Genomic DNA, 21,454 nt, shown 5'->3' with positions numbered 1-21,454 from the left:
TTTCATTGTGTGATTTTGCAATTAACATTGTGTAATTTTTGCATAGAAATGTAACTTTAAAGAAAAGGTATTTAGATTTTTATTTAATTAAGGTGGCATTATAGAATTCATTTTATACAATATTTATAATATTTGTAATAAAAACATAGGCTGGCAATGCTTATTTTCCATTTAAGAAGTGATGCCCACTGTTTATTTCACTTTCAGTTAATTGTGTAAAAGATGAGAGGTTTTCATTTGAAGATCAACTTTTTAAAAAAAATTTATTTATTATTTGATATTTTTTTTTGGTTGCATTGGGTCTTCGTTGCGGTGTGCGGGCTTCTCATTGTCGTGGCTTCTCTTGTTGCGGAGCACGGGCTCTAGGCACGCAGGCTCAGTAGTTGTGGCTCACGGGCTCCAGAGCACAGGCTCAGTAGCTGTGGTGCACGGGCTTAGTTGCTCCGCGGCATGTGGGATCCTCCCAGATCAGGGCTCGAACCCGTGTCCCCTGCACTGGCAGGCAGATTCCTAACCACTTCACCACCAGGGAAGTCCTGAAGATCAACTTTTAAAACATAGAAATGAGGCTATGACATATTATCAAAAATAAATAAAAAGAGCTTGTATGATATGTTACTTGGAATTCTTTCATTCTGCATCTAGAAAAGGCAAGGGATGTATTTTTTATTTTTAAGTACTGTGTTCTGTTTCAAAATGATGAGCAAAGGTTTCAAACTACTAATTTTAAGCACTTCTCAAATAATTAGCAGGGTGGGGAGTTTTTATTCACAATAAATGAAATACAAAGTTAGACAAAATTGCCACTATATTTTCTCTTTTTAAACATGTCTTAAGGTAGTAGCAACATCTTGGTGGGCTACATTAAAAAAAATAAAAGCCAAAACAAAACAAAAAAACACAAAACCCCAAAACACAACACAACACAACAAAACCCCAGATGATTGCATCTCAGATGTGATAAAAATTGCCATGAGACAAATTTACTGAATTACCATGCACTTCAGTAACTTATAACCTTATGTTGTGGTCTTAAAGCAATCATTGTAAGCATAAATTAAAGAACTCATTACTAAGAATAGCAGCATTAAATTCGTTATTCATTAATTGTGTTAAAACCATCAACACAGCTAGAGGTGGTTGGCTGAGTGACCGAGTCATGAGTATACATATTGGTCTCCACTGATATGTGGTACCAATTTGGAAACTCTCAAACTCTTGTTTTAAAAGAAAAAAAACAGACAACTGAAAAAGAAAAAAGAAAAATAATAAATAGCCTTTTTAAACTGACTTTAAATAAAAGCAAGATATGGAAACAGAGATCATTACCACCTTGGAAGATGATATTAACCTTCTGAAACACCTCTAAAATGCCCAGAGAGCAGGAACCCCTGGTGTAGCATAACCTTGTTTGACTGGACAGTGTATGAGACCAGAGAAGTTAAGTGATTTGTTTCAGGCCACACAATTAACAATTAATGCGGCTTCAGTTTCCTTTAGACATTGGCCATATGACAGTTTACCACCCCATTTTAAAAAGCTGCTCTCATTCGGTTTACACTTTTGAATTGAAATATGTTGGACATGATGGGGAAAGAGAATTATCCTAAATTATACTAACTTTGCTTTTTTTTTGGGGTGGGGGGGGCTGGAGCGGTATGGCTTGTGGAATCTTATTTCCCTGACCAGGGATCGAACCCAGCCCGCAGCAGTGAAAGCAAGCGTGGAGTCCTAACCACTGGACCCAGGGAATTCCCTAACTTTGCTTTTAATAATCACAACATATTTATGTCATTTCTAAGTTTCAGTAGTGCACAGAACTTTTTGAAGACACTGGATACTATTTCGCATAGTCTCTTCTTTTATTTCAAGTCTATGAATCCAAGGTTCTCAACATATTGTGAATTCCATCAAGTCAAGGGTCCTCAGTAAGTTTAATACAGCAAGCACTTACAAAGTGCCAAACTTTTTAAACAATAAGCCTAAGAAGCCAGTTGAGTGTTGCCTCTTTTCCTTGATCTTATCTGTAACAGAGGAAAAAACTAAGCATAGCAAAGAGGTCAAAAAGTAGGAGATATTGGACTTTGATAGTCCTGTAATCAATCATAAGCACCTAAATGTCTTTTGCTAGACAAGTTGCTTTTGGTCCTGTTAAAGTGTTCCCTTCTCCAAGTTGCCCCACCAACTTCTTTGAGCTTTACTTTTAAGCCCAATGTGCCTGTTACAATAGTAAGTGGGTCAAGGACTTGGTGGCCCAGGGCTATCATTAACCTCAAAGAAGTATTAATTCTCACGGTAATCCTCTAATCTTCACCTCACCCTTAAGTTACCACAGTAATACCTCCCTCTTAGGGTGGTTCCCTAGAAGCAAATTCTAACAAGATTTGGATGTGGTGATTCATTGAGGGAATGCTCTCAGGAGAAAGGGAGGGAGGGAAGAAGGATAAAACAGGGAAGAAGCTAAAAAAAGATTTGGTCTCAGCTGGAGTCTAGCTGCAGCCTAATCCTATCCAGAGCTATGAAACATGAATCGCACCAAAAGAGTTGGCCCTACCTTGACACAAGGGGACAGCTTTTTGTGCGTCCACGCCAGTTGGTTGTTTATTGGTGTGAGGAGGGGAGGTCATAACACCAGACCAAGACAGGGCTGCTTTCTTTCAGCTGAGGGCAATTCTCTGGATAGCTGGGAACTGTTAAGGAGTCAACACTCAGGATCTGAGAGATGCATGCCCTGGTCAATGAAAGGCAATCTGGGCAGGGCATCCATAGTATCAATAGCATCTACCACACCTTGGTATCACATCTTCCTCTGGACTACCACCCAGAAACTATAAAAAAAGAAAAAATGTGAAATATCAAAAACATACTAGTTTTACACAAGCATAGTAAATAAAGGAGAAAAAAACCTATGTTGAGAGCTCTAGAGTTGTGAAAGGTATGGACTGAAAAGATGTATGTACTCACATGGCATAGATGACGTGAGTTTTATCTTCATTCAAGACTCCGAGAATCCTAAACTAGCTGCTTTTAATACTTTTACATTCAACATTTTCCAACCCCAATCAAAAATATTACTTATTATTCTGCTCCATAGCTGTAAGCAAAAATATCCACACTTGGAATCCTAGACAATACTACGTATAAGACTGAAAGTGTTGTCTATTATGGAAACTCCATATCTTTACTGTTGTAATATAAAGTATAGTAACATATAACGATGAAAAATTCAGTATTTTATTCTGTTCTGAGGTATAATATAAAATACATAAAGTTTGAAAAATGTTTAAGAAAAAATACTATTAGCATAGCACAAAAGCTAATGAAATATCCTACAATGGTAGCAAAAAATGTATAAATTTCTCTTCTTAATTTAATTAAGTCCTCAAAAGTAGAAATTAAGAAATAATCTTTAAAGAGCTTTATGTAGTTCCATGTAATGTTCATTTTTGTCTTCATGTCTAGAAAGCCTTCCTGCGTGACAGTAATGACTCAAAGTATTATGTATGTAATTGGCTTTTAGAACCTATAAAACTATCTTTGAGCTATGATCATAATTTGTATTCTGGTAAGATTTGAGAGGAACAGACTGAAGAGAATTAGGACGGTAAGCATAACTCTATGAGAGATGTAAACCTAGCTGGTTAAAAAAATATACTTTGACGTTTTATGGTTTGTGAAGAGAGGAGGGAACTTACCAGTCTGTATCCTCTTTCCTAGTAAAGTCATGAGGCGTTGTGGATATTACCAGTGTTCAGCTCAGTTATATAGTAAGTCATACACATACACCCCAATCTATTCTGTGTAGCAGTGTAAGTGAAATGCCTTGATAAGGAAAAGGATGTCAATCATTGTAAGCAATGATGGCAAGAAATGCCTCAAAGGAAAATGAAACACACCTGGTGATGCTTGGACATGGCTTTCCAGGTACACAGCCATTGCTCCTTCCTATTCCTCCCCATAGCATACCCTCCAAAACCCAGAGTGGAGCTAACAGGCAAGATATGAAGTCAGTTGTTGATAACTTATTTAGCATTAAAGCATCAGAGGCAGAAATTAGGAGGCTATAACAAACTAACAACCCTGCATAACCCCCGACTTTACAAAATTCACCACCCCACTGACTAAATTCACATTACTGAAAAAAACCACATGAAAATCTAAGACAGTAAGCAAACAGTATATACTTTAGAAAAATTTTAATGTGTTGTTTTGAACAATTCTATGAAACAAATATGTAATGTAATTATATTTTCTATTAACCCATTTCATTGTGAAATTCTTCATTCAGGGCTCAAAGGTTCTAGGATTATCAGTGATGTCAAAAATTCTAAGAAAATCTGACCAAGTCATAGCTGTTTGTAAAATTTTTTCAGTTTATATTTTTCAAAAAAAAATCTCTTTAGCACTTGGACAAGGGAAGATATGCTACATAGTGATGGCCTTTTAATTTTTATTTGTATTTCGTTGGCAGTTCAGTTCAGTTAGTTTTGACAATATTTATTGAGCACCTACTATGTACCAGGCACTGTACTAGATGCTGGAGACACAAAGATGAATAAGACATGGTCCCTGTCCCCAAGGAGCTTACAGTCTCTTAGAGGCAAACAGGTAGTGCAAAGACATAGAGTTTATTCTAAAATGGACAAAAATATCAATAATGTAGTAATATTGGGCCTTTAAATACAATGGCACGTCATTGTTTGCAATGTCAAGGCAGACAATTAAAATGAAGACCATTTGCATGTGATAAAACAGTAAAATCATTAAGACCTAACTTTTAAAGATTCACATGATAAAGGTAGTTAATACTAAAAATTTACATCATAGTTTTTCAAGTATTTCATACTTAGAAATATTATTGCCCACATTTGTGCTATAGTCAAAGCCATAATTCCAGGTTACTGAATCATTCACATCTCAGCACGCTGGGATTCAGTTTCTCACTGAGTTTATGAATTAGAATAGCTAATTCCTCAGTCGCTTGGCTCTTGTCCTCCAAAAGTTCATAGCGAAGGCTGGAGATATCTTGCTTGATTTCTTTTAATTCACCTACGGTATTTGTATTAAAAAAACATATAATTGGTAATTTGTCCTTCGTATTTAGAAAAAAACAAAGAGTGAAATTTATACATGAATGCATTTGTCTCATAACATCTCCAACATAGTTACTTTAGGTGTTTTCCTTTAGAATGTTTAAGGAATGTCTGCCTTTAAAAATGTACTGGCTTTTCAAAAAAAAGCTATAAAAAGTAGTTCAGCTATGTTTTAAAAGTAAATCTCAGCTACTGTCCTGTGGCTCAGCCAATTTTTAACACAGGGTGATTTCTCTGTTAACTGGTCTATAATCAGAGTATCTCCTTTCTCTCTTCAGGGAGTTTGTCTGGTTCCCTGAGCCATAAGGGTTGACACCTATATGGATCATCTCCCATTGCTAGGCTGGAAGGGAATCCTAGCAAAATGAAACATTTCTAAAAATGAATCAATCTATATAACAGGCAAATACTCACATGTAAGAAGTAAACTGAGGTCAAGTTTGACATAAAGGAAAGGAAGGAAAAAGAGTAGGGGTATTTCTTAGGGAAGGCAATGGCAATGAACATGGAGCTAAGGAACAAACAAATTAGTTTCTATGGCACAGGGGATGATGTATAAGGAAATAACAAGCAATGGTGAAATTAAGGAGTTTAGATGCGATACCACTGGCAATGTTTACATACACAGAAGTCTCCATAGGAAACTTCTGGCTATTAAAACACAACTATTTCCATAATTCAGCGTGGTAATACTTTGAGCATGTGTAGATTGCAATTAATAACTGGATTCTCTTGCAAATAATTGTAATGTAGATAAGCCATTGACCTTGAAAGGTAACCCGTGGGGCATGAATTTATCTTGAATCCAAGAAATGATTCTTTAAATCATTGGCACTTTAATAGCTTTCTATAATAGAATCATATGTAAAACATATCTTTCATGATATTTCCTGGTATCTTTATGATGCTTTAAAGTTATAATCTATGTTCTTTTATTATATAAACGTCAGAACCTTTTATTTGAAAGAATTCTAACTCTTCCTCAAGAATACACACAAAACGTTTGATTGTTTTTGTGGCAGAAAAAAAAGTGGGGGGGGGGTTTCCTTTCACATTTGGCAACGTAGAGGAAATAGACTGATCAAATTCGAAATCGCAAGGACAGTCTTTGGTGGAAGAAATGGATTCGCACAGCATTTAATATCATATTTGGACCATAAGGCCAGTGGGCCCCCTTTCACCTCCCTACTACTACATTATTCTTCCTTGGTTTTTTTTTTTTTTTTTTTTTTTTGCGGTACGCTGGCCTCTCACTGCTGTGGCCTCTCCCATTGCGGAGCACAGGCTCCAGACGCGCAGGCTCAGCGGTCATGGTTCACGGGCCCAGCCGCTCCGCGGCATGTGGGATCCTCCCGGACCGGGGCACGAACCCGTGTCCCCTGCATCGGCAGGCAGACTCTCAACCACTGTGCCACCAGGGAAGCCCCTTCCTTGTTTTTGAGTTATGGGAAGCCTACACACTAAGTGTTGTACTTAGTTTGCCAATACAGGAAACACAAATTACTCAACCTCTTTGGGATTTAGCTTCTTCATTTATTCAGTGAACAGGTTAAATTATATGATATACTTTCTTAGTTAGAACTTTGTTCAAAACTCCAAATTTTCCTTAATTCATTTTCTTCTTTTGTATAAAAGGACTTGGAAGATGACTCCTTGTTTTTGATGCTGTCATGGTGGCCCATTAACCCCCTTCACTTAGTTTTTTTGTTTGTTTTCAGGGAGGTTATGGTACAACAGATAAGGTTTCTGCTTTCTAAACTAAAACTCAATTCCAATCCTGTCTCTCTGAGACTGTTTCTAGGTCACCATGATTGGATTTTTGCTGGTTTCCAATCACACATTCTTAGATTTCTACAAACACATACCATTGTATTGACTCAGATTTGTAAGAGATTCCTTGCATTAATCAAGTAATGGCTTCAAAGCCCATCAACAGTTTAGTTTAGCCTTTTCTTATCAGCATAGCTCTACCTAGTAGCATCTCACTTGTGTTGAAAGCTATAGCTTCCATTTTTAGGGCAACTTATTTCTCCCTGGTTGATTTCTTTCCATCTCTGGACTTGTACTTTGTCTTATACCCCAGCCTTTGATGAAAAAGTGTTATAGTCCAGACAGACGTGCTGCCTAGGATATGCCTGGAAAACAGGTGCCAAGAAGAAAAGTGAAAGGCAAAAGAGAAACACCAGATGAGAAAAATGGGTTAGAGATATCTTTCTGGACAACAAAGTAAAGATTTTTCTGAAGAAATGTGGATTCTATTTGAGCCAACGCTATTTTACCTGCATTACTGGAAAAATGTTAACACTCAATGTGAACTCCCTGAAACAGAAGTGAAACTACAGACTACTTATGTAATAGGGATTAAAAACTCCCAGAAAGATGGCAGACTTTACATTCTAAGAAACCAGGGCATTCTGTAGTGATAAACTGTCTCTGATTGACAATTTAAGTAACTGTTTCTTTAAAAAGAAAGAGTTTTAGAAATGTAGCATAAGATTCTCCTGTCAATCTTGGAGGAATCCAAACAGTTACTTGAGATTGGATTTTTTTTTTCCTTTTCCACACATTTTAATTTTAATTTATTATTAAAATGTTTTGTACTGAAATCAGTAATGCCCCCGTCTTTCCTACTGGGATTAAGTGGCTTAGTCTTGCTTTGATATATTATGATGAGTCAAAATACAAGGCAACTCCAAAATCAACTTAAATTTGTTTTCTTTCTTTCTTTTTTTTTTTTTTTTTGAAAGCAGGGTAAGAAGGAATTGCACTAACAATAGTTATTTCTGATTGACTTTTACTTTCATTTTTTACTCTCCCATATTGGATTTTTAAACTATCCTTCAATATGAAGTTTTCCCAAGTTTATTAAATTATTTGTAAAAGGATGTTTCTCACATTGAAGGTGCTTACCTTCGTTAACTTCATCATTTTCTTTGTCTACTTGTGCTTTCAAAACATACCGCTTTATAAGTCTTTTCATTATCTGCTGTTGGGCCAAAAAAAAAATTGTATCACCAATTATGTATTACATAAGTAATCTGGATCCTATCTCCCAAAGAGCCTTACATACCTGTAAAGCAAAGAACTCAGGGAGAGAAGCTGTATGTAACTATCTACAGAAGACTCACCCAGATTTCAGAACCTCATCCCTTTTCACCTTGTACTGAGTTTTACTGCATGATCCACAAACATTGCCCTGACCCAGCCTTCACCCTCACTGCCACCCCACTCTGGGGATGCAAGAAGCTTCAAAAGAAGTTAAGCTGAAAGACTTCAATTCATGGCTTCTCTTTCAAATAATGATTTCTATTTAAGGAACGTTGACACTAAATTATCATCTATAGATACTACCTTATTTCTCACTGTTTAAAAAATATATAAATATATGCTCAATATGGAGAATTTGGAAAATACAGAGAACAATAAATAAAAATCATCAATTATTCCACCGTCCAAAGATAATCATAGTTGTTATTTTAGTGTATGTCTTTCCAATATCTTTAAATTTTGTATATATACTAATTACTATATGTATTACATTTTATGTTGTCTAAATACCATATATTCTGTTATATGTTTTCCTCTCATAGCAATATATACTGTGAATATATTCAAACTAAATAAATGCTCTTACAAGATAACTCTATCCATACAGAACAAATTAAATTGGAGCCCTACTTCATACCATGCACAAAAAAAGGAACTCCACATGTATCTTAAATATGAAAGACAAAGCTTTAAAATCCTTTAAAAGAAAGTATAGGAGAATATATTTATAAATTCAGTGTACAACTGGATGTTTTCTAAACAAGATAAAAAATCCTAATTATAGTATTTCAACTATAATTATAATTCTAATTTCTACTTTTCAGATTTATAAACTCAACTTCATTACAATTAAAACCTCATTAAAACTTCTGTTTATAAAGGTACCATAAAGAAAGTAAAAAGGCAAGCCACACACTGGGAGAAAATATTGATGATACTTACAACTGGTAAAGAATTTGGATCCAAGATATATGAAGAACTTTAATAAGATAAACTCAAATAATCCAATAGAAAAATGGGCAAAAGACAAACAGGCACTTCATTGAAGTGGAATTGTGAATGGCCAACATGCATATAAAACAATCTCAAAATCTTTTCTTGGGGAAATACAAATTACAATTAAAAGGAGATACATGGGGGTGGGGAGGGGAATTGGATGAAGGCAGTCAAATGGTACAAACTTCATTATAAGATATGTAAGTACTAGGGATGTAATGTACAACATGATAAATACAATTAACTCTGTTTTATGTTATATATGAAAGTTGGTAAGAGAGTAAATCCAAAGCGTTCTCATCACAAGAAAAAAATTTTTTCCATTTGTTTAATTTTGTATCTATATGAGATGACTGATGTTCACTGAACTTATTATGATAATCATTTCATGATGTATGTAAGTCAAATCATTATGCTGTACACCTTAAACTTATACAGTGCTGTATGTTAAGTATATCTCAATAAAACTGGAAAAAAGGAAAAAAGTGATACAATTTTATATCTAAAAAGGGAGGGGCTTCCCTGGTGGCACAGTGGTTGAGAGTCCGCCTGTCGATGCAGGGGACACGGGTTCGTGCCCCAGTCAGGGAGGATCCCACATGCCGCGGAGCAGCTAGGCCCGTGAGCCATGGCCGCTGAGCCTGCGTGTCCGGAGCCTGTGCTCCGCAACGGGAGAGGCCACAACAGTGAGAGGCCCGCGTACCGCCAAAAAAAAAAAAAAAAAAAGGGAAAAATTAATAAATCTTATAATGCCACGTGTTGGAAAGGATATGGATCAATGGGACTTTTGTACTTCACTGGCATGAGTACAAGTACAGTAGACCACTTTGAAAAACAAGTCGGCATTATCTTTTTGTAATTGAAGTACAGCTGATTTACAATATTCTATTAGTTGCAGGTGTACAACACAGTGATTCAATATTTTTAAAGTTATTATAAAACAATGGCTACCTTTCCCTGTGCTGTACAATATATCCTTGTAGCTTATTTTATTCATAGTAGTTTGTACCTCTTAATCCCCTATCAATTTGGCATTATCTTTTAAAGTTGGACACTTGCATATTCTTTCACTCAGAAAGGCCACACCTTGGTATAGGCCCTAGTGAAACTTAGCACATGTGGACCAAGAGACAGACATAGACAAGGTTTATAGCAATCTTGTCTGAGACAGCAAAAAACCTGGAAACAATCCAAACAAATACCAACAGAAGAATAGACAAATAAATCATGGTATGTTACACAATGTAATGTCATTCTGTTCACTAATGAAATTAATTAATGCAATTAATGAACCATGGCCACACACAACAGTATGGATGAATCTTAGAAGCATAAATGTTGAATGACAAATTCAACTTGCAGACTTCACAAAGTATGAAACTATCCTTATAAAGTTACTAAATAAAAGTAAATCCACATAATGCAGTTTTAGGAATATCTATATTTGTGATAAACCTATATTTGAAAAGAAAGCCAAAGCCAGAGGATGAGAAACCCAAACTTCCAGATAGTGACTACCCCTTAGGTGGAGGCAAGGGTGTGGCCTAGGAAGGAGCACCCATGCAGAGGCAGTGGACAGATAATGTTATCACTCTCATGGAAGTGGTGGCTTCCTAGGTATGCATGTAATTATACTTCATAATTGATGTGCTGCACATATTCTTATGCATATATCAAACATTAAAAAGACAATAAAGAAAAGAAAAGAAGTTCTAACTGAAATGCAGATATAGTGAGGGTGGAAAATGTACCTCAGTTTTAAGAAAGTATGAATTATGAACCAAAGTGACCCACTAGATGTCAAGGTCAAGTAAAAAGGAGAAATCTAGGATAATTCAAAATGTCTGTCTCAGAGAATAATGACAGATTGAGAGGGAGCCCATGCTATCAAAAAGGAAAAGCCCATTTTATCAGTCATAATAAAATATGTATAAAACTTGTTGAGTTGTGTGGAATCTGGACCCCAGAACAGACCTTAGGCAGGACTCATTCATTCATTAACCAAATATTTTTAGTGAGCACCAGCTCTGTGCCAAGTACCATACTAGGCACTGGAGATGCAACAGTGAATACAATCCCTGCTCCAAAGAAACCTCACTGGAACAATTCACTGTGACGGGTGGGATATAAATAAGTTTAGGGGACAGTGCAGGCATATTCCTATAGAAAGAAAAAACAACGAAGTGTTTATCAGTTAAAAGCAGCTTGAAAGGCATACAGATCAGTGGGAAAGAAAAGACTGCTCAACAAATAGGGCCTAGACAATGGTCTATCCTTACAGGGAAAGTTAAAATTAGACCTTCCTCACACCATATATTAAAGAAGAGAGCCAAATGGACGAAAAATCTAAATGTGAAAAGCAAAAACTTTGAAAGGAATATGGTAATGTTTCTTGAGAAAGCTAACAGAAAGGATAAGCCATAAGGAAAATGTTGATAAATCTGACCATATTAGGACAATTTAAAACTTTCGTACAAGGAAGAATATCAATAACATGTAATCTTATGTCAGATGGGATTTTTCTTGCTGTCCTGGAATTGTTGATAAACCCAAGACTGATGAAAAAGGATGCTAAGTACCAGATCAGCCACCATGGTCTAAGACCACGTTGCCCACTGCAGCTGGAGCCAGCCACCTCCCCTCAGGGCTTACTGAGACTCACTAGACCAGTACTGAACTTACCAACTACTTTCTCCTCACCTCACATTAGGAAAGAGAGTGAGACATGGGAGGAATCATGGGCTTTGCGGGGAGAGAGGTTATTCTCTCCCTTACCTGTGTGGAAGGGAGAAGGTGCAGCCCGCCTCCTAGAAGCAAAGGGAAGAAGGAAATCCAAGGCAATGTAAAGTTGAGGGTTGCCTGTAGGAAAGGGAGCCTGGCATCCTGCTCCCAATTAGATGTCTGTTCTAGCAGGCTTGCTGGCCTGATCCTGGTAATTTAGTCAGAAAGGAAAAAGAACTGTGATAAGAGAGGAACAGCCATTGGGTCAACCTGTACTCTCAATATTTGACAAACAGAGACAAATTTCCACTATGTTGGGTAGAATACACATCAGTGGGAAACGATAATCTTTTCAATAAATGGGGCTTGGACAATGGGCTATCCTTATGGGAAAGGTGAAAATTAGATCCACACCTCAAGTGAGAGCCAGATCTCTGCATCAGGGAGCTGTGCATCGCCTTTTCAAACCCTTTAAAAATGCCCCTGCCCAGTTAGACAGGCAGCAGTTTGGTGACGGCCACAAGCAGGACATCAGGATTTGATCAGTGTTAGAGCACTAGTGACGAACAACAAGGAAGAGACTGCAACCTGCAGTTAACTCAAGGGAAAAGATGTTTACCTTTCAGCTTCTTCCCCTTGTCTCTCCACATAGCACAGGATGAACACCTAGAAGAGCTAACAGGAGGAGGTGTGGACAAAGCAGACCACAGCCTTCAGCCACTGGAGTCACCTTCAGAGGTTTAGCTTGTGCTATAGGAGTGAGGAGGAGAAGAGTGCTAGATTGATTTGGAGAGTTTCTTTTTTTCTTTCTTTCTTTCTTTTTCTTTCTTCCTTTCTTTCTTTCTTTCTCTTTTTCTCTCTTTCTCTCTCTTTTTCTCTCTCTCTCTCAATAATTTTTTATTTATTTACTTATTTATTTACTTAATTTTGGCCATGCAGCATGGCCTGCAGGATCTTAGTTCCCCCACCAGGGATTGAACCCAGGCCCTCAGCAGTGAAAGCACTGAGTTCTAACCACTGACTGCCAGGGAATTCTTAAGTTTCAAAATAAACATAACTATCACTTTAATTACAGAAGTGAGACTTTCTAATAACCCAAAGTCACTGGAAAGTTATGGAGTCTTGACAAGGTGTTGTAAAGGGCTCCTCCATTCAGTGGAAAAGAAGAGTTCAAAATAAGACAGTTAGTGGGAAATTATTGAAAACAAAGTCACCTTTATACATTCACAGGCTGCAACTCCTTAGTGAACCATTACATGAAGTTAAAAGACAAACCAAAGAGGGAGAGAGGCTGCTTGCAAAACGTACTGACCAAGAATCAGTATCCAGGACATGATAGAATTTTGACAAGTCACTAAGGTAAAGACAAACAGTCAAGAAGAATTAGGAAAAAGAATTTAAATTCACAAGAAAGGAAAACTGAATGACCAACAAATGTATGAAAAGATGTTCAATCTGATTGGTAATCAGAGAAGAGTACATTTAAAAAATTAATACCAATTCACACATATACGTTTGGCAAACATTTTTTCTTTTGAAAAAAATTCAAACCCACAGAAAAGTTGAAAGTAAAATAAAGTGACTTCAGACTTTTCACCTTGATTCATGAATGTTAGAAATTTGCCACATTTGCTTTATCTTGCTCCCTGTGTCTGTTATTATTATATTGCTAAAGCATCTGAAAATAATTTTCAGACATCATGTCATTTTATCCCTAAATATTTCCATGAGTATCTTTGAAGAATCTTCTCTTATATAACCACGCTACAATGATCAAACTTTAGAAAAATTAACATGGGTCAAACTGTCTAATACATAGTCTATATTCTGTCTCATTTTCCCAATCAAGGATCACATGTTGCTTTTAGATGTCATGTATCTTCAGTCTCCTTTAATCTGGAACAGCTCCTTGGCGTTTCCTTGTCTTTCATGATGCTGACGTTTTTGAAGTATAAAGGGAAGTTGTTTTGTAGTTTGCAAAATTTAAAAATTCTGATAATACCAAGTTCTTGTGAGAACACTGGGAAACTCTTATACCCTGTTACTGGAAATAGAAATTGATATTACCACTCCCAGGTACACAACCCGGAAAAACACTTACAAATGTGTAAAAGGAGACATTTACTAGAATGTTCAATACAGCATTATTTATAATAAGCAAAAATGGAAAATAAGCTAAATTTTCATCAACAGAGGAATAAACAAAAATTGTGTATTCATACAATGGGATATTATAGAGCAGTTAGAATGAAAAACAAGATATATGTGTATCAATATAGATAATTCTCAAAAATATAAAGATAAGTGAAAAAACCAGAATATGTAATGCTATTTATATATATTTCAAAACCACATAAAACTAGTATCAATACATAATGGTATGAATATACTTATGTAAATAATAAATAAAGTATACATGGGAAGAACATACAAGAACTTCAAGATAGTGAAGATTGCTGGGGAGGGATGAAACCCAATGTAATAGAGTAGGGGTATTTTAGTTGTATCAAAATTTCCTTACAAAAAAGATCCAAAAAGAATATGGCAAAATGTTAATATTTATTAAAGTAAGATGGTAGTGACATAGATGTCTAACAAGACATTTTGTGATATCTTTCTGTGTTTGAAATCGTCCATAATCAAAATTTAAAATATAATAAAAACAAAATACTCTTATAAATAGGTTTTTAATGCTGCCTAGCAAATCGATGTGCCTCACTAGCCTGGGCATTCATTCCATCTTCAGTAGCCAACAGTTCTTCAGTCATGATAAACAAATATTTTGCACTTTTATAAACAAAGGTGTAAAAACTTCATGTTGTAAAGAAACTGAGAATAACTCAGGGCTTATAAGGGTCTTATTTAGTACCATTCAGAAGTGCATCATTTAGAAATACTATCTCCAGAAAAAATGAAACTTCTAAAAATTTAAGTGAGGCAGAAGTTTGGAGTCAAAAATCTATGAATTTGAATGTAGGCCTTTATTTACTAGCTGAGTGAATTAAAGGTGCTTATTAAACTCTTTAAGCTTCCATTTCCTCATTTATAAAATGGGGGTAATAAAACTCAACTAATAAGTTGTACAGATTAAATAATCAAATGCATGTAAAAAGCATAGTTCCTGCTTAGAAACGGACAGCTCTTGTTGGTATTATTTATAAAGTTTGAGGACTAAGATACTGCTACCCACATTCCCTAGTATAATACTCTAAAACATTTATGTAACATTATTCAAAACCACACTTAGAAAGTCTATGAAAACTTACATTTACTGCCAGAAGGGACAATAACAGGAAAATCAAATATTTTAAACATTCATATAGTGTTCAAGTTCCCTAGAAATATCCTGAACAAAACTATTCAGATTAAATTCCCTCATTGAAGGGAAAAGAAGAAGGCATATTCATCTCCATTTCATCTTTAACCCACAGGGAAAATTATAGTTATAGGCTTAAATTTTTCCCTTCAAAATTTGATGTGTTTTAAGCTTTCCATGCATCCCACAAAAATGTTCACCTTAATATTTATAGCTTAAATATACTTTTCTACCACTGCACCAAGTTGGAGTCTCTCTAAAAGACAAGAAGACACCTGCTATTGGACTGAAATCAGTTTCCCCACATATGACACTACCTGGTAATAGTCCATCCCTTAGTTCATGTTGGAAAGATAACTGATGTGAATTCCAAAATGATCTGCAGCTCAAAGAAGGTGCAAAGTTTAGCCATTTCCATTCTATTAGGTAGCTTGTCTGGTGAACCCAAGGCAGTATTGTATAGCAGTTGAGAAAGTGGGCTACAAGGACAAATAGCTTGGATTTGAGTGTGTTTTGAATTATTTAGAAGCAATCAAATCTTGGTGACAATCTGTGTAGTGGAAATGTTAGCATCTATCTTGTAAAAGATAAAACAAGTTAATTACATAGAAGGTGCTCAATTAATGTAACTATTATTCCTTATTATAATTTATGTTTCTTTTATAAAGAAAATTTTGATTAACCCATCTTAATAATGCTGGTACTGTAGGCAAAGATCATGAAACTTGTGAGTAATAAGTAAAAGTATCATTTAAAATATTATCTTTACCTAAATTTCTGATGGATTCTTTAAGCAAAGCCAGTACCACAAATTAAATTGATCAATAACAGAATCATCTTCTTTCCCTCTTGGTCAAATTGCTAACTAATGCAACAGAAGTCTATAAATTAACTTCCACATTCCACAGACCTCCAGGAATTATCCATATTTCTCAATATGAGCATGTGAGTCACTGTTTAAGGAAGACATTGTAATATTATTGAGTGAACTACGGATTTCCTCTATCCAAGGTGTGGAAAGCTTGGCCCGTTACCTCAAACATTATCTCTTGCAAATAAATCCAAGTTCATTTCTCAGCCCTCGATTAAGACTGGGAGAAGGAATGAGATTTGGATGGTTGCATATGTGTGTATGCCCTGACTTTCCAAAAAGAATCAAAGCCTTTCTTTTCGCTTGCTTATTTTTTACTGATTCAAATTCAACTAACAATTGTTAAGTAATCTATCAGATACTTTTACATTTATTTCCTCATTTACTCCTACAGAGAAGCCAAATTTGACTGACATCAGTAGATTCTACAATCTGAATTTTAGCAACCTATAAAGTGTGACTATAAGGTAATAAGATTGATTTGGACAAACACGAAGAACTTGGAAGTAGAGAGCAGAATTTTAGGGAGGGAAGGGTCCTTGGAAATCATGTGTTTTTCATTTTTTCATACCACTCATTGTGACATACATACCCTGACAGATCACCATTGCACAGCCTCTGAATAAACATCTGTGATTCAGACCCTGCTACTTTTTCCAGACAGTTGGTTTGGTCTATTTTTGGACAATTGTAGCTGTTAAAAAATTCCTTTGTATTGAGCCAAAATCTGCTTCACTGTACTTTCTAACTACTGGTCCAAGTTTTGTTCTTTGGAGAAACAGAGAATAGATTTCCTTCTTCTTCTACTTGATCAGCTTTCAAATATTTTCCTCCTCTGGGTTTCCCTGGGTTCCCATACCATTTTATTTATATCTCACTTATACCACATAGCCATATCCCAAGGTTGTATGAACGTTCACCTACTTTTTTCTTTCCTTCCCTTCCTCTCCACCTCCGTGCTGCCCTTCCACTCCACGGGAGAGATCCTTGAAGCCATGGACTGTATATTTGTAGTCTTACAACCTAAGACCATGTGTAACAGAGGAAATCCTGAATGTGCCATGAAGCGTAAGGTGAATTCCTCATATTACCATGTACTTCCAGTAAAATCAAGCCTACATGAATTAGATCAGAGACCATGATGTGGGCCGAAGACAGTCTAACACTATCTGAGCCAGAGGTATTCCCAAGCCAAAGAAGGTTGTTAAAGCAGAGCTGCCACAGAAGAGGGCAGAGAGATAAGAACCTACAGCCCAGGGGCTTCCCTGGTGGTGCAGTGGTTGAGAGTCCGCCTGCCGATGCAGGGGACACGGGTTCGTGCCCCGGTCCGGGAAGATCCCACATGTCGCCGAGTGGCTGGGCCCGTGAGCCATGGCTGCTGAGCCTGTGCATCCGGAGCCTGTGCTCCGCAACGGGAGAGGCCACAACAGTGAGAGACCCGCGTACTGAAAAAAGAAAAAGAACCTACAGCCCAACTTTTGTGGAGGCTTACAATATATTCTCATTTCTCAAGGTCATATTAGCATATCTATGTACTTTTAACTTGAATTAACACAGGTATTCATGAGCAGAATTCAATCATAGCTATCCCTCCAAGTCTTTATGTTCTCCCAGAAAAATCATCCCCAGTTTTTCAAAAAAATTCTTTATATACATAAAAATTACCTCTGCATGCTTGTAATAATTAATGTTAATATAAATAATACTGCCATTGATCAAGGCACCTAAAAAATTTTCCTTTGTTGCCCTTTGAGACACATCTGAATCTCTGTCTTTGAAGTAATTGTCATGGAGAGGAAACATTCATTTGAATGTAAAACATGTAAGATGATGACCTGATTGGTGATGGCCACATATTTTTTTGAAGGTGGATGTAACTTTTTTTTTTTTTTTTGCTGAGCCCTGCGGCTTGTGGGATCCTAGTTCCCCAACCAGGGATCAAACCTGTGCCCCCTGCAGTGGAAGCACAGTCTTAACCACTGGACCGCCAGGGAAGTCCCAGGATGTGACTATTTTTGAAAAAATGTGAAGTCAGATGGCACTGTCTTGTTAATAAGGTGAATGATTAGCTGAGTTCAGGACTGAGAAAGTAACAAAGCACTTTTTTGTGTCTTATAAACTAATTATAGAAGTAACTCTTTAGAGATATTCCAAATATTCTGATCTGTGATATAAACCATTAGAATTAGTTTATTCCAAAGGTCACACCTTTGAAGGAAAAATCCTCATTTAGCAGATTAAGATTTGGAATTTCTTTAAGGTAAATCACATAATCACACTACATGAAAAAAATTCATAACAAATAAACCAATTGTTATCACTCATGGAGTTCATAACAGGTAGATTTTTATCTAAATGTAATCAAGACATTTATATGAAGTTTGGTGTATATATAGCTGATTGAGACTTTTTCCCTCAGTTTCCCTTTTTCTGCTATCAATTTTGGGGAGCTACAGAAGACTACGCCACAGGCGCAGGGAATTCTTCTCTTTAGAAAATACGAAATATACAGGATTCTGGAGTCTCTAGGCATTTAGCAAGGGTCATCTCATGCAGAGGCATAGCCATTTTCAATTTAACAATATACTTAAAAGTTTCTCCACTTCTTCTAAATCACTCAAAAGTAATAAGGAGAATAGGAAACAGAAACACTAACTCCTTCATTAATGAGACTGAGAGGAATCCATATTCTTTTTTAGAAAGGTTATATGTAAAGGTCAAATGGGGGTATGGAGAAATGCCAAGAGCAGACATTCATGGCTGAGAATGTCCTTGACCTTTTTTTTTTTTTTTTGCGGTTTGCGGGCCTCTCACTGCTGTGGCCTCTCCCGCTGCGGTGCAGGCTCAGCGGCCATGGCTCACGGGCCCAGCTGCTCCGCGGCATGTGGGATCTTCCCGGACCGGGGCACGAACCTGTGTCCCCTGCATCGGCAGGTGGACTCCCAACCACTGCGCCACCAGGGAAGCCCTGCAGTGCTATTTTTGACAAGAGATAATAAAGAATAAGTTGAACTCACATACACAATGTTGTGCCTAAAGGCAAATTCCTACAAGCCTGGGACCAGGCCCTGGAATTCTCTGACCCCACTCCAACCTCCTGAAAGCAGCTGGTCCGAGAAGAACTTACTTCATTCAAAACTGAGTAATAGTCAGTAAGGAATCTACAAAACATCTATACTAAGGCAGTCCAAGAAAAAAAGGAAAAAAACAAATAGCAAATAGAGAACACTCACTAGAAAAATGCTAAAGAAGAGATGGAAACACATAATGCCATTATTGAAACATAATCTTTTAAAAATAGGGACCAATCATGTCTTCAAATAAGAGCACAAGGAAAATATGGTAAGTCGAAGTAGGAAATGATATATAAGTTGGAAAATCTCAAGAAGAGGAGGAAGAAAAAAATTAAATCATCACAGAAATGAAAGATATATTTGAAGCAGCACATATGAAGATAGACAGGAATAAAAGACAGGATGGGAAAAAAAGGAGCCAAGGAGAGAAATGGATGAAAAATTCAAAAGGAATAGAGAAAAAAAGATTCAGCAGGCATCTAATTGGTATCTCTGAAGATGAGACCTCAAATAATGGAACAGAAAAAATATTTCAAGGTATAATTCAAGGAAATTATTCAGAAATAAAAGAAGACTTGAATGTACAATTTGAAAGGACATACTCCATGCCAGGAAAAATTCATGTAGATCCACCTACAGAACAATCAATTGCAAGTTATTGGATTCAAAAGATAAACAAAGAAAATTTGGGCATTCAAATCAAAATCTCAGGTCAACTATATGAGAAAAACAATCAGGCTGGCCTCAAACTTTTCCATATCAACATTCCATTCTAGGAGCAGTGGAGCAATGTTTACAAATACATCAAGAAAATAAAGTCATATCTAAGAATTTTACAGCTAGTCAATATGAATATATAGAAAATAGGAAACAGTTTAGGACATAAAATAACTCAGAGAATGTAGTTCCCATGAGCTCTTTTTGAAGAAACTGGAGGAAGACAAACTTTACCTGACAAAGAGATTAATGGAAAATTAAGGCAAAAAGACTGGTGGTGAGTACTGAATGTTTAGCTGTGGGACTAAAACTAAAACAAATGTGAATTTTAATCTTACAAGGTAGTGAAGGGGATCAGAAAATATCACCCCCAAATATATCACTTTGACATAGGATTACTTTGAGCTGAAGGCAATTAAGAAGCAGAAGACACAGAAGGAGCTCACTGCCTTCCTCCCAACTGCCCAAGAACAGGACATAAATTTCCATTTGTGAAGGTCTTCCCCCTCCCCTCTTCCATACCAAGAGGAAGAGAAACAAGCATCACTAGAACCAGAAAGTTGGCTCAGAGATGGGTCTGCACAAACACAAACCTTACTACAGTAACCCTAATCTTCCATTAATTTCCCCATATAAATACTTACCTTCCCACAATTTACCACCCCTGGGAGCCCAAAGACATCCTCTTTCCTTTGTCTTGTCACTTCTCCACAATTCATTGCCCTTTTTAGGATGATATATAAGCCTCAATTTCTAACTACCCCTTTGAGTTACTCATCACCAAATTCTCCCATGTGTTTGCACTTTGCATGCATAAATAAACTCTGTTTTTTTTTTTTTCTTCTGTTAATCTGCCTTTTGTTAGTTTAATTCACAGGCCCCAGATACAGAACCTAATGGGTAAAGGAAAGGTTTTTTTGTTCCACCTGTACAATTCTAATGATTTAACTAGCAAAAGCTGAGAGGAGGAGGGGAAAAATGGTGAAAGATAAAATAAATATACTGATTTTTTCATATTTTAGAGCTGGAGGGTCAAAAGATAAAACTTGAAACTTATAAATCAAATAACAGATATAAGTATGTGTAAAGCACCAAGACAAATAATATAATCCACTTTGGCAGAGACTGCCAATTCTCTTCCCTGGTTTTTTAGCTCAGCACACGGCCACTAGGAATTAAGACTTATTTCACAGCCTCCACTGCAGACATGTTGTTTGTGTAACTTTACAGAAGTTCCTTACAGGAAGGAGGCATCTTTCTTCCCTATCACTGTCTGACTATATTTTGGAATGCAGATATAATAGCCAGAGCTCCAGTAGATTTCTTAGACTGTGAGATCATGTTAGAATGAAAGCCAATCATGACAGAGTAACATGATAGAAACAGCCTGGGCCCCTGACAGTGGTAGGTACCATACCAGCCCTGGAATGATCACCTCCAGAATTCTTGAAGAGAAGAGAGAAACACATTTCTATGTTCTTTCAGCTATTAGTGGTTGGTATTTGGTGGTTCTGTGTGATTTGCACCAGTTAATCCTAATTAATATGAACACTCTGAGGTCTACTTTAAAATGATACTGGGTACACAAATGAAGATCTGAACAAATGGAAAGGTGTGT

At 36.5% G+C, this 21,454-nt stretch overlaps 1 protein-coding gene across 3 annotated transcripts in view; it reads right to left on the bottom strand.

Moving 5' to 3' along the window:
* Positions 1 to 4,906: 4,906 nt before the first annotated feature.
* Positions 4,907 to 21,454, bottom strand: part of TRPC3 (transient receptor potential cation channel subfamily C member 3) — a gene marked incomplete at both ends in the record, with an annotated part of 78,206 nt that continues 61,658 nt past the window's right edge. For all 3 annotated transcript variants that reach the window (XM_079713798.1, XM_079713799.1, XM_079713800.1), the window contains 2 exons: positions 4,907 to 5,049; positions 8,004 to 8,079. In XM_079713798.1, coding sequence (XP_079569924.1) covers positions 4,907 to 5,049; positions 8,004 to 8,079 — 219 coding nt within the window. The remainder of the gene's footprint in view (positions 5,050 to 8,003; positions 8,080 to 21,454) is intronic.

The sequence above is a fragment of the Hyperoodon ampullatus genome (assembly GCF_949752795.1).
Source record: "Hyperoodon ampullatus genome assembly, chromosome: 1".
Taxonomy (NCBI): Eukaryota; Metazoa; Chordata; class Mammalia; order Artiodactyla; family Ziphiidae; genus Hyperoodon; species Hyperoodon ampullatus.
Note: the sequence above shows the minus strand (reverse complement) of the source record. Positions and strands in the feature narration are given on the sequence as shown.